The sequence below is a fragment of the Salmo salar genome, unplaced genomic scaffold (assembly GCF_965601325.2).
Source record: "Salmo salar unplaced genomic scaffold, fSalSal1 ptg000306l, whole genome shotgun sequence".
NCBI classification, from domain to species: domain Eukaryota; kingdom Metazoa; phylum Chordata; class Actinopteri; order Salmoniformes; family Salmonidae; genus Salmo; species Salmo salar.
The window spans coordinates 1,201,535-1,213,849 of NW_027675347.1; the positions used below are offsets into that span (position 1 = coordinate 1,201,535).

Here is a 12,315-nt window from a genome sequence, read left to right on the forward strand (position 1 = left end):
GTTATCCAAGCTAGTCGGTACAGCTGGGTAAGCTAGCTAGCTACTCTACCAGCAGCATCCTAGTTATCCTAGCTAGTCGGTACAGCTAGGTAAGCTAGCTAGCTACTATACCAGCAGCATCCTAGTTATCCTAGCTAGCCGGTACAGCTAGGTAAGCTAGCTAGCTACTCTACCAGCAGCATCCTAGTTATCCTCGCTAGTCGGTACAGCTAGGTAAGCTAGCTAGCTACTCTACCAGCAGCATCCTAGTTATCCTAGCTAGTCGGTACAGCAGGTAAACTAGCTAGCTACTCTACCAGCAGCATCCTAGTTATCCTATCCTCCCTCTCTCGTTGACGGATGCTGGCTACCTCTGTCCGGTTCTCCTCTCTTCACTAGATGGACGGTAACTTTAGTGTTTAACCCCTCTGTATCCAATGACTAAACTTTTGAATATTATTTTCGGGGCGCCTCAAGTAGGCTGGACACATTCCATTTTTTTTTTAAATTCTCAGCTGCCTCACCAATGTCTGAATGTGCATTAATAACTTTTAATTGCTAAATATTTCCAATAGATGGCAGCATAAGACCACAAAGCATCAGTTATAGGCTACAAGCAGCTGTATGATTGACATAAAATAGCATGCAACCACAGACTATATGTCCCATGATTTTCTAAAATGGTCACTCATTAACATGACTTTAGTTAGCTATATATCTCGTTTTAGGGCTGTGTTGCTTTTGGGAGAGCAAAATAATAGTGACTATAGCAGGTATTGAACCCCGGGTAAATTATCACTAGTCAGAACCTCAACCTCAGTATACATGCATTATAAAAAGTAATCTTAATATCTGATATTGCGAGTAAACAACCTCGGAATAGAAAAGACAAGAGTGCGCCTTCCAGCCCACCAATAAATTACATAATTCAACCCTCTCGGTTAGTAAATTTACCTCAACATGCCCCTGGAGAAGGCAGAGCGACGACACCAGCTTTTTACCGGGGCTGAGTTGACTACTAGAGAGAGAAGGCAGAGTGACGACACCAGCTTTTTACCGGGGCTGAGTTGACTACTAGAGAGAGAAGGCAGAGTGACGACACCAGCTTTTTACCGGGGCTGAGTTGACTACTAGAGAGAGAAGACAGAGTGGCTCGATGGTGGTTGATGAATTTGACAATGAATGTACCAGGAAAATACGTTTTTCTCAACCAGAGGTGTCTGAATTAATGTTCAGGCTTATTGATAATCGTTATAGTAATGAAGTATAATTTCAAACATGAGCATAAAAACAGGTAATAATAAACATGAATCATCATTATATTACTTCACAGTAATCTGTTAAATGCTTTTTCAGTCCTTCCTCTTGCATTAGCAGTGTGGAATGGGACAGAAAGAAGCTCACACAGGAGTTTTCCTGTGAGGGGGAGTGGTGGTGCATCCAGGGAGAAAACTAAACTAATATTCTGAAATATCATTTGTGGTCTTATGCTGCCATCTATTGGAATTATGTAGCAACTGCAGTAGTACTGAATAATGTGTAATTCTTTACTAAAGTAGTAATTACTGAGAATTGCAAAATATAACATTTTCTAGTTCCTTTTACCACTTATAATAAAATAAAATGTTTATAGCATAACAAAATTAAACTGACATAAAACAAAAACACCATACATTTAGTTAATTATATATATACCAACTATTTATTTAGATGGGTGACATTATCTGCCAAAGTAACAGCCCTGTAGACAAAGAAGAGCTCTCCAGTAGGTACCAAAACATTCAAAGGACATTCTCTCAAAAGTGATGTTACAAGTTGATCATCATTCAAAGCAGAATGACTTTTCCATTGTTCCTCAACTGTAGTGTCTGATATACCATTTTCTAGCTCTGAGTCTCTACTTTTATCCAACATAAAAACACAATTAATATTTGTCTCTCTGAAATGAAATCATTAAGTGATAGATCTCTGTCATTGATCAACCCCATGTCATGATTAGATAGTGAAAAACACACCAATCTCATTAATAATTTCTTTAAACAATAAAAGCTAATTTACCAACATTTCTGAAAATGGATATGTAGCGTTTTGGAATTAAACTCTTCTTATGTTTCCCATCTGAGATCAGAGTAGATGAGAGATGTAATGTTTGTCTCTGTTGTGTTGAAGACCAATCAAGCAAGAGAGACCAGCCTCCCCCTTGTCCATTTTCATAGTCCTAAAACAATATTAAACAAACACAATATTCCCTCCTTGTGTGTGTGTCTCTCTGTCTGTCTCTTTGCCTGTCTCTCTGTCTGTGTGTATTTTGCTGTCTGTCTGTCTGTCTGTCTGTCTGTCTGTCTGTCTGTCTGTCTGTCTGTCTGTCTGTCTGTCTGTCTGTCTGTCTGTCTGTCTGTCTGTCTGTCTGTCTGATCCAGAGCTCTTCTTATGTTTCCCAACTGAGATCAGAGTAGATGAGAGATGTAATGTTTGTCTCTGTTGTGTTGAAGTCCAATCAAGCAGGAGAGACCAGCCTCCCCTGTACCCAGCTGTGTGTCCATGAAGAGTGACCGGTCTTTGCGTCAACCTATAGAGTTTAGAGAGGGAGACTTTTCTACTGAACAAAGGTAAGAAGAACTCATGGGTCATGGTCAGTGAGTTAAACAACACTGTCTCTAGTCATTTCTCCTCTCCCATTTTCACATTTCTTTTGGTTGTTTTCATAATCCATAGGCTAAAACTTTTGTCCATTTTCATAGTCCTAAAACAATATTAAACAAACACAATATTCCCTCCGTGTGTGTGTGTGTCTCTCTGTCTGTCTATCTATCTGTCTGTCTCTTTGCCTGTCTCTCTGTCTGTGTGTATTTTGCTGTCTGTCTGTCTGTCTGTCTGTCTGTCTGTCTGTCTGTCTGTCTGTCTGTCTGTCTGTCTGTCTGTCTGTCTGTCTGTCTGTCTGTCTATCTATCTCCGTCTGTCTGTGTATCTGTCTGTCTGTCTGTCTGTCTGTCTGTCTGTCTGTCTGTCTGTCTGTCTGTCTGTCTGTCTGTCTGTCTGTCTGTCTGTCTGTCTGTCTGATCCAGAGCTCTTCTTATGTTTCCCCATCTGAGCTCAGAGTAGATGAGAGATGTAATGTTTGTCTCTGTTGTGTTGAAGTCCAATCAAGCAGGAGAGACCAGCCTCCCCTGTTCCCAGCTGTGTGTCCATGAAGAGTGACCGGTCTTTGCGTCAACCTATAGAGTTTAGAGAGGGAGACTTTTCTACTGAACAAAGGTAAGAAGAACTCATGGGTCATGGTCAGTGAGTTAAACAACACTGTCTCTAGTCATTTCTCCTCTCCCATTTTCCCATTTTCTTTTTGTAGTTTTCATAATCCATAGGCTAATCCTTTCGTCCATTTTCATAGTCCTAAAACAATATTAAACAAACACAATATTCCCTCCTTGTGTGTGTGTCTCTCTGTCTGTCTGTCTATCTGTCTGTCTGTCTCTTTGCCTGTCTCTCTGTCTGTGTGTATTTTGCTGTCTGTCTGTCTGTCTGTCTGTCTGTCTGTCTGTCTGTCTGTCTGTCTGTCTGTCTGTCTGTCTGTCTGTCTGTCTGTCTGTCTGTCTGTCTGTCTGTCTGTCTGTCTGTCTGTGTATCTATCTCCGTCTGTCTGTGTATCTATCTCCGTCTGTCTGTGTATCTATCTCCGTCTGTCTGTGTATCTATCTCCGTCTGTCTGTGTATCTATCTCTGTCTGTGTATCTATCTCCGTCTGTCTGTGTATCTGTCTGTCTGTCTGTCTGTCTGTCTGTCTGTCTGTCTGTCTGTCTGTCTGTCTGTCTGTCTGTCTGTCTGTCTGTGTATCTATCTCCGTCTGTCTGTGTATCTGTCTGTCTGTCTGTCTGTCTGTCTGTCTGTCTGTCTGTCTGTCTGTCTGTCTGTCTGTCTGTCTGTCTGATCCAGAGCTCTTCTTATGTTTCCCCATCTGAGATCAGAGTAGATGAGAGATGTAATGTTTGTCTCTGTTGTGTTGAAGTCCAATCAAGCAGGAGAGACCAGCCTCCCCTGTTCCCAGCTGTGTGTCCATGAAGAGTGACCGGTCTTTGCGTCAACCTATAGAGTTTAGAGAGGGAGACTTTTCTACTGAACAAAGGTAAGAAGAACTCATGGGTCATGGTCAGTGAGTTAAACAACACTGTCTCTAGTCATTTCTCCTCTCACATTTTCACATTTCTTTTGGTTGTTTTCATAATCCATAGGCTAATCCTTTAGTCCATTTTCATGGTCCTAAAACAATATTAAACAAACACAATATTCCCTCCCTGTGTGTGTGTGTGTCTCTCTGTCTGTGTATCTGTCTGTCTGTCTGTCTGTCTCTTTGCCTGTCTCTCTGTCTGTGTGTATTTCGCTGTCTGTCTCTGTCTGTCTGTGTGTATTTCTCTGTCTGTCTATCTGTCTCTCTGTCTCTTTGCCTGTCTCTCTGTCTGTGTGTATTTCGCTGTCTGTCTCTGTCTGTCTGTGTGTCTTTCTCTGTCTGTCTGTCTGTCTGTCTGTCTGTCTGTCTGTCTCACTGTCTCTGTGTCTGTCTGTGTGTGTCTCTGTGTCTCTCTGTGTCTGTTTCTGTCTGTGTGTCTGACTCTGTCTCTGCCTGTCTGTGTGTCTCTGTCTCACTGTCTCTCTGTGTCTGTCTCTGTCTGTCTCTCTGTCGGTGTGTCTGTTTCTGTGTGTCTGTATGTCTCTGTGTCTGTCTGTCTGTCTCTGTCTGTCTGTGTGTCTTTCGCTGTCTGTGTGTCTGTCTATCCGTCTCACTGTCTCTGTGTCTCTCTCTGTGTCTGTCTCTCTCTGTCTGTCTCTCTGTCTCTGTGTCTGTCTCTGTCTGTGTCTGTCTCTCTGTCTGTGTGTCTTCGCTGTCTGTGTGTCTGTCTGTCTCTGTCTGTCTGTCTCACTGTCTCTGTCTCTGTCTGTCTGTCTATGTATGTGTGTATGTCTCTGTGTCTGTCTGTCTCTGTGTCTTTCTGTCTGTTTGTCTGTCTCTGTCTGTGTGTCTGTCTCTGTGTCTTTCTGTCTGTGTGTCTGTCTCTGTCTGTGTCTGCCTTTCTGTGTGTGTCTGTCTCTGTCCGTCTGTGTGTCTGTCTATCTGTCTCTGTGTCTGGCTGTGTGTCTGTGTCTGCCTGTCTGTCTGTCTGTCTGTCTGTCTGTCTGTCTGTCTGTCTGTCTGTCTGTCTGTCTGTCTGTCTGTCTGTCTGTCTGTCTGTCTGTCTGTCTGTCTGTCTGTTCCTGTGTCTGCATGTCTGTGTCTGTGTGTCTGTGTCTCTGAGTCTCACTGTGTCTGTCTCTGTCTGTGTGTCTGTTGTCTGTCTGTGTGTCTGTCTCTGTCTGTCTCTGTTTTTCTGTCTGTCTGTGTGTCTTTCTCTGTCGGTGTGTCTGTTTCTGTGTGTCTGTTTCTGTGTGTCTGTCTATCTGTCTCTGTGTCTGGCTGTGTGTCTCTGTCTGTCTGTCTGTCTGTCTGTCTGTCTGTCTGTCTGTCTGTCTGTCTGTCTGTCTGTCTGTCTGTCTGTCTGTCTGTCTGTCTGTCTGTCTGTCTGTCTGTCTGTCTGTCTGTCTGTCTCTCTGTTTCAGTGTCTGTCTCTGTCTTTCTATGTGTCTTTCTAATTTCTGTCTGTCTCTGTCTGTGTGTCTTTCTCTGTCTGTCTTTGTCTGTCTCTGTCTGTCTTTGCCTGTCTCTGACTGTCTGTCCCGCTTTCTGTCTGTTTGTCTCTCTTTGTCTGTATGTTTGTGTCTGTCTGTCTGTCTCTGTCTCTGTCTGTCTCTGTCTATCTCTGTTTGTCTGTCTGTCTGTCTGTGTCTCTGTCTGTCTCTTTCTGTCTGTCTGTCTCTGACTGTCTGTCCCGCTTTCTGTCTATGTCTGTCTGTTTGTCTGTCCGTACTCACTCACTCCCTGGATGAGGAGATGTAATCTCATGTTTTGTGCACAGAAACCAACAGGAGAGATCAGAGTCAGACATTCTCAGTGGTCAGTCTTCCCAGAGTCATCAAACAGACCTGGCCTCCATATTCAGTGTATGTGGTCCTGTTATGAACATTTGTTTTTGTTGACCTCAAGTAAAGTTGATCTGTCAATCATTCATTAATGTGTTAATGAGAAAGCATTTATTCTCTTGCTTAACTTATTTACTTGATTTATTTCAGTTGCTTGAAGAGAATATTATTACATTTGTGAAGAACGAGCTGAAGATGTTCAAGAGGATTCTTAGTCCAGAACTCCCAGAAGGCTTTGAGAGTCAGAAGCAGGATGAGGAAGTGGTGGATGCTGAAGATGAGAAGCAGGAGAGCAGTGCCAGAGAGGGGGCTCTGAAGATCACACTGCACGTCCTGAGGAAAATGAACCAGAAGGAGCTCGCTGACACACTGGAGAAATGTAAGATCTGTCTGCCTCATGTTGAATGCTGTTTTATAACATTTAAAAGCTGTAGCTAAAGTACAGCTAAAGTAGCTGTGTAACTCAATGATATTGTAGCAGCCTTAACACAACACCTAGTGGCCTCAACAAGTAGCAGCAGGGATGTGTTGTGTTGATTAATTTAGAGAGACAGAGAGTGAGACAACATTAATAATACCATCAATAATACCAATAATAATATAATCAGTCACACCAGTCTGTAATGCATTATGAAAACATTTATACAGTCAGTTAAGAGAATAAATTATGATAATTTAAATCTTTATAACAGTCCTACAATACTGTAGACATTAAAACAGATGTAATATTAATATCCTCTGTGTTATTTCTAGATTCAGATGATCCTGCTGTCATTTGCCAACGTGAACTCAAATCTAATCTAAAGAAGAAGTTTCAATGTGTATTTGAGGGGATCGCTCAACAAGGAAACCCAAAACTTCTCAATAAGATCTACACAGAGCTCTACATCACAGAGGGTGGAACAGGACAGGTCAATAATGAACATGAGCTGAGACAGATTGAGATAACAACCAGGAAACAAGCAAGACCAGAGACTGCAATCAAATGTAACGACATCTTCAAACCCTTAACTGGACAAGACAAACGTATCAGAACTGTGCTGACAAAGGGAGTCGCTGGCATTGGAAAAACAGTCTCTGTGCAGAAGTTCATTCTGGACTGGGCTGAAGGAAAAGCAAATCAGGATGTCCAATTTGTATTTTCATTCCCTTTCCGGGAGCTGAATTTGATGAAAGGGGACAAAAACACTTTGATTGAACTTCTCAATCACTTCTCAATGGAAACCAAACAATCAAGAATCTCCAACTACAACAAGTACAAAGTTCTGTTCATCTTTGATGGTCTGGATGAGTGCCGACTGCCCCTAGACTTCCAGAAGAACAAGATCTGTTGTGACGTCACAGAGTCAACCTCAGTGGATGTTCTGCTGACAAATCTCATCAAGGGAAATCTGCTTCCCTCTGCTCTCCTCTGGATAACTACCCGACCAGCAGCAGCCAATAAGATCCCTTCATGGTGTGTTGACCAGGTGACGGAGGTACGAGGGTTCAATGACCCACAGAAGGAGGAGTACTTCAGAAAGAGATTCAGTGATGAGGACTTGGCCAGCAGAATCATCTCACACATAAAGACATCAAGGAGCCTCCACATCATGTGCCACATTCCAGTCTTCTGTTGGATTTCTGCAACAGTCCTTGAACACATGCTGAAACATAAGACAGAAGAGATGCCCAAGACTCTGACTGAGATGTACACACACCTTGTGGTGTTTCATACCAAACAGAAGAATGAAAAGTATCTTGGGAAAGAAGAGACAGGTTCACACTGGAATAAAAAGAGTATTCTGTCACTGGGAAAACTGGCTTTTCAACAGCTTGTGAAGGGCAATCTGATTTTCTATGAAGAAGACCTGAAAGAGGCTGGCATTGATGTCAATGAAGCCTTTGTGTACTCAGGATTGTGCACACAGCTCTTTAAAGAGGAATGTGTTCTGTACCAGGACAAGGTGTACTGCTTTGTGCATCTGAGCATTCAGGAGTTTCTGGCTGCTGTATATGTGTTCCTCTCATTCATCAACAACAATGAGAATCTAATTGACACACTGCAAACAAAAGACGAGTCTGAAGTTACTTTCTACAAGAGTGCTGTGGATAAAGCCTTACAAAGTGAGACAGGAAACCTGGACCTGTTCCTCCGCTTCCTTCTGGGCCTCTCACTGGAATCCAATCAGAAGCACTTACGAGGTCTACTGACAAAGACAAGAAGCAGCTCACTGAGCCATGATGAAACTGTCAAGTACATCAAGGAGAAGATCAGGGAGAATCCCTCTCCAGAGAGGAGCATCAATCTGTTCCACTGTCTGAATGAACTGAATGACCATTCTCTAGTGGAGGAGATCCAAAGCTACCTGAGATCAGGAAGTCTCTCAAAAACCTACCTGTCACCTGCACAGTGGTCAGCTCTGGTCTTTGTGTTGCTGACTTCAGAAAAGGAGCTGGATGTGTTTGACCTGAAGAAATACTCCAGATCAGAGGAAGGTCTTCTGAGGCTGCTGCCAGTGGTCAAAGTCTCCAGAGCTGCTCTGTGAGTAAATAAAATGACATATAAGAAGTATTCATCAGGAAGAAATATTATGTTTAGAGAAAATATGTATTATAATATGTATATAATATTATATTGAATAACATATTGAATCAGATATTCAATCTAGTATTACAATATGACCATACAATTCTAGGAGACAGAAGATGAATCTATATGTTGTTTGAGAGAATAAACCAAATGCCATTGTCCTTCTACACTTCTGGTGTTAAATAAACAGTGTGTTTGGGAAGTCATGATGATCTCGTTGCAGGCTGTCAGGTTGTGGAGTCACAGAGGAAGGCTGTGCTTCTCTGGTCTCAGCTCTGAAGTCAAACCCCTCACACCTGAGAGAGCTGGACCTGAGTAACAATGACCTGAAGGATTCAGGAGTGAAGCTGCTCTCTGCTGGACTGGGGAATCCCCACTGTAAACTGGAGACTCTGAGGTCAGTATTCCTGTAGTTGGTCAACAAGTGATAACTGTTCACCAGATCCACATGTGTTTACCAGACACACATAGTCCACACCATATGTGTTTGGACAGTGAAGCTTGCAGTTTTAAATGTGGTGCTATGCACCAGCATTTTGGATTTGACTTAGAATGCTTCATATTAGGTGACAGTACAGAATGTCACCTTTTATTTGAGGGTATTTTCATACATAGCTGTGTTACTGTTAAGAAAGGAAAGCACTTTATGTATTTAGTTCTCCCATTTGAAAAAGTTGAACATATTTGGACAAATTCACTTATGTTGTATTAAAGTTGTCATAAGTTTAGTATTTAGTCCCATGTTCCATGCCTGCAGTGATAACATCAAGCTTGTGATTCTACAAACTTGTTGAATTCATTTGCAGTTTGTCTTGGTTGTGTTTTGGATTATGTTTTTCCTAATAGAAACTGAATGGTGAATAATGTCCTGTCATTTTGGAGTCACTTCACTTGTATTGTCAGTAAGAATAAGAATGAATGGAGAATGATGATGAATGAGAAAGTTACAGAGGCACAAGGATCATACCCCCACTGTTATTGGTAATGGTGAGAGGTTAGCGTGTTTTGTTGTATCCTCTGTTATTGGTAATGGTGAGAGGTTAGCATGTTTTGTTGTAGCCTCTATTGGTAATGGTGAGAGGTTAGCATGTTTTGTTGTAGTCTCTGTTATTGGTAATGGTGAGAGGTTAGCATGTTTTGTTGTAGCCCCTGTTATTGGTAATGGTTAGAGGTTAGCATGTTTTGTTGTATCCTCTGTTATTGGTAATGGTGAGAGGTTAGCATGTTTTGTTTTAGCCTCTGTTATTGGTAAAGGTGAGAGGTTAGCATGTTTTGTTGTAACCTCTGTTATTGGTAATGGTGAGAGGTTAGCATGTTTTGTTGTAGCCTCTGTTATTGGTAATGGTGAGAGGTTAGCTGTTTTGTTGTAACCTCTGTTATTGGTAATGGTGAGAGGTTAGCATGTTTTGTTGTAGCCTCTGTTATTGGTAATGGTGAGAGGTTAGCTGTTTTGTTGTAGCCTCTGTTATTGGTAATGGTGAGAGGTTAGCATGTTTTGTTGTAGCCTCTGTAATTGGTAATGGTGAGAGGTTAGCTGTTTTGTTGTAGCCTCTGTTATTGGTAATGGTGAGAGGTTAGCATGTTCTGTTGTGGCCTCTGTAACTTTCTCACTCATTCTGATTCATGATTTATTCATGATTTTTCTTAATCATGGCATCATCAGAATTTAATTTTTAATCGTCAATCACATACAGTTGAAGTCGGAAGTGTACATACACTTAGGTTGGAGTCATTAAAACGTGTTTTTGAACCTCTCCACAAATGTCTTGTTAACAAACTATATAGTTTTGGCAAGTCGGTTAGGACATCTACTTTGTGCATGACACAAGTAATTTTTGAAACAATTGTTTACAGTCAGATTATTTCACTTATAATTCACTGTATCACAATTCCAGTGGGTCAGAAGTTTACATACACTAAGTTGACTGTGCCTTTAAACAGCATGGAAAATTCCAGAAAATCATGTTATGGCTTTAGAAGCATCTGTAGGCTAATTGACATAATTTGGATGTATTTCAAGGCCTACCTTCAAACTCAGTGCCTCTTTGCTTGACATCATGGGAAAATGAAAAGAAATCAGCCAAGATCTCAGAAAAAAAATTGTAGACCTCCACAAGTCTGGTTCATCCTTGGGAGCAATTTCCAAACGCCTGAAGGTAACACGTTCATCTGTTCAAACAATAGTACGCAAGTCTAAACACCATGGGACCACACAGCCGCCATTCCGCTCAGGAAGGAGACGCGTTCTGTCTCCTAGAGATGAACATACTTTGGTGCAAATCAATCCCAGAACAACAGCAAAGGACCTTGTGAAGATGTTGGAGGAAACAGGTACAAAAGTATCTATATCCACAGTAAAACGAGTCCTATATCGACATAATCTGAAAGGCCGCTCAGCAAGGACGAAGCCACTGCTCCAAAACCACCATAAAAAAAGCCAGACTACAGTTTGCAACTGCACATGGGGACAAAGATCGTACTTTTTGAAGAAATGTCCTCTGGTCAGATGAAACAATACAAGAACTGTTTGGCCATAATGACCATCGTTATGTTTGGAGGAAAAAGGGGGAGGCTTGCAAGCCAAAGAACACCATCCCAACCGTGAAGCCCGGGGGTGGCAGCATCATGTTGTGGGGGTGTTTTGCTGCAGGAGGGACTGGTGCACTTCACAAAATAGATGGCATCATGAGGGCGGAAAATTACGTGGATATATTGAAGCAACATCTCAAGACATCAGTCAGGAAGTTAAAGCTTGGTCACAAATGGGTCTTCCAAATGGAAAATGACCCCAAGCATACTTCCAAAGTTGTGGCAAAATGGATTAAGGACAACAAAGTCAAGGTATTGGAGTGGCCATCACAAAACCTTGACCTCAATCCTATAGAAAATTTGTGGGCAGAACTGAAAAAGCGTGTGCGAGCAAGAGGCCTACAAACCTGACTCAGTTACACCAGCTCTTTCAGGAGGAATGGGCCAAAATTCACCCAACTTATTGTGGGAAGCTTGTAGAAGGCTACCCGACACGTTTAACCCAAGTTAAACCATTTAAAGGCAATGCTACCAAATACTAATTGAGTGTATGTAAACTTCTGACCCACTGGGAATGTGATGAAAGAAATAAAAGCTGAAATTAATCATTTTCTCTACTATTATTCTGACATTTCACATTCTTAAAATAAAGTGGTGATCCTAACTGACCTAACACAGGGGATTTTTACTAGGATTAAATGTCAGGAATTGTAAAAATTGAGTTTAAATGCATTTGGCTAAGGTATATGTAAACTTCTGACTTCAACTGTATGTATTAAAATACCCTCAAATAAAAGGTGACATTGTATACTGTCACCTCATATGAAACATTTGATCTGAAATCCAAAATGTTGGAGTATAGAGCCACATTTAAAATGTTAGCTTCACTGTCAAAATAGATATGGTGTGGACTGTATACTCAATACAATCTAAATCTGATACCTCACTGTCTGTCTTTTGACTGATACTGCTTTTAAACTGGTCTGGTCAGTCTACTCAAATATTTGTACTATACATGTTTCTATCTGCAGGCAATACTTTGATCATTTGTCATTTTTAATGATGATACATTAATTTACGAATAGATATGGCAGGTTTCAGGACACTGATATCTGAAAAATTTTGAAAAATTATACTGCCACTATTTTCACCACCAAAGCATAGCAGTGTGATTTTAATTTGATTTGACTCTTTGCAGGCTGTCAGGCTGTCTAGTCACAGAGGAAGGC

At 41.4% G+C, this 12,315-nt stretch overlaps 1 protein-coding gene across 1 annotated transcript; it reads left to right on the forward strand.

Annotated features, from left to right (window-relative positions):
• Positions 1–5,601: 5,601 nt before the first annotated feature.
• On the forward strand, positions 5,602–8,985 carry LOC145875693 (NLR family CARD domain-containing protein 3-like). Its single transcript, XM_082971526.1, has 4 exons — positions 5,602–6,006; positions 6,136–6,364; positions 6,739–8,509; positions 8,781–8,985. The coding sequence occupies exons 2-4, from the start codon at positions 6,181–6,183 to the stop codon at positions 8,968–8,970; spliced, it is 2,145 nt and encodes a 714-aa protein (XP_082827652.1). The 5' UTR covers positions 5,602–6,006; positions 6,136–6,180; the 3' UTR covers positions 8,971–8,985.
• The last annotated feature ends 3,330 nt before the right edge of the window (positions 8,986–12,315 follow it).

What these genes read in the sequence shown, in the direction of transcription:
- LOC145875693 (XM_082971526.1), top strand. Translation starts at nt 6,181, where the DNA reads ATGTTCAAGAGGATTCTTAGTCCAGAACTCCCAGAAGGCTTTGAGAGT. An exon ending in CGCTGACACACTGGAGAAAT is followed by an intron (nt 6,365 to 6,738) that starts GTAAGATCTGTC and finishes TGTTATTTCTAG; the next exon opens with ATTCAGATGATCCTGCTGTC. An exon ending in AAAGTCTCCAGAGCTGCTCT is followed by an intron (nt 8,510 to 8,780) that starts GTGAGTAAATAA and finishes ATCTCGTTGCAG; the next exon opens with GCTGTCAGGTTGTGGAGTCA.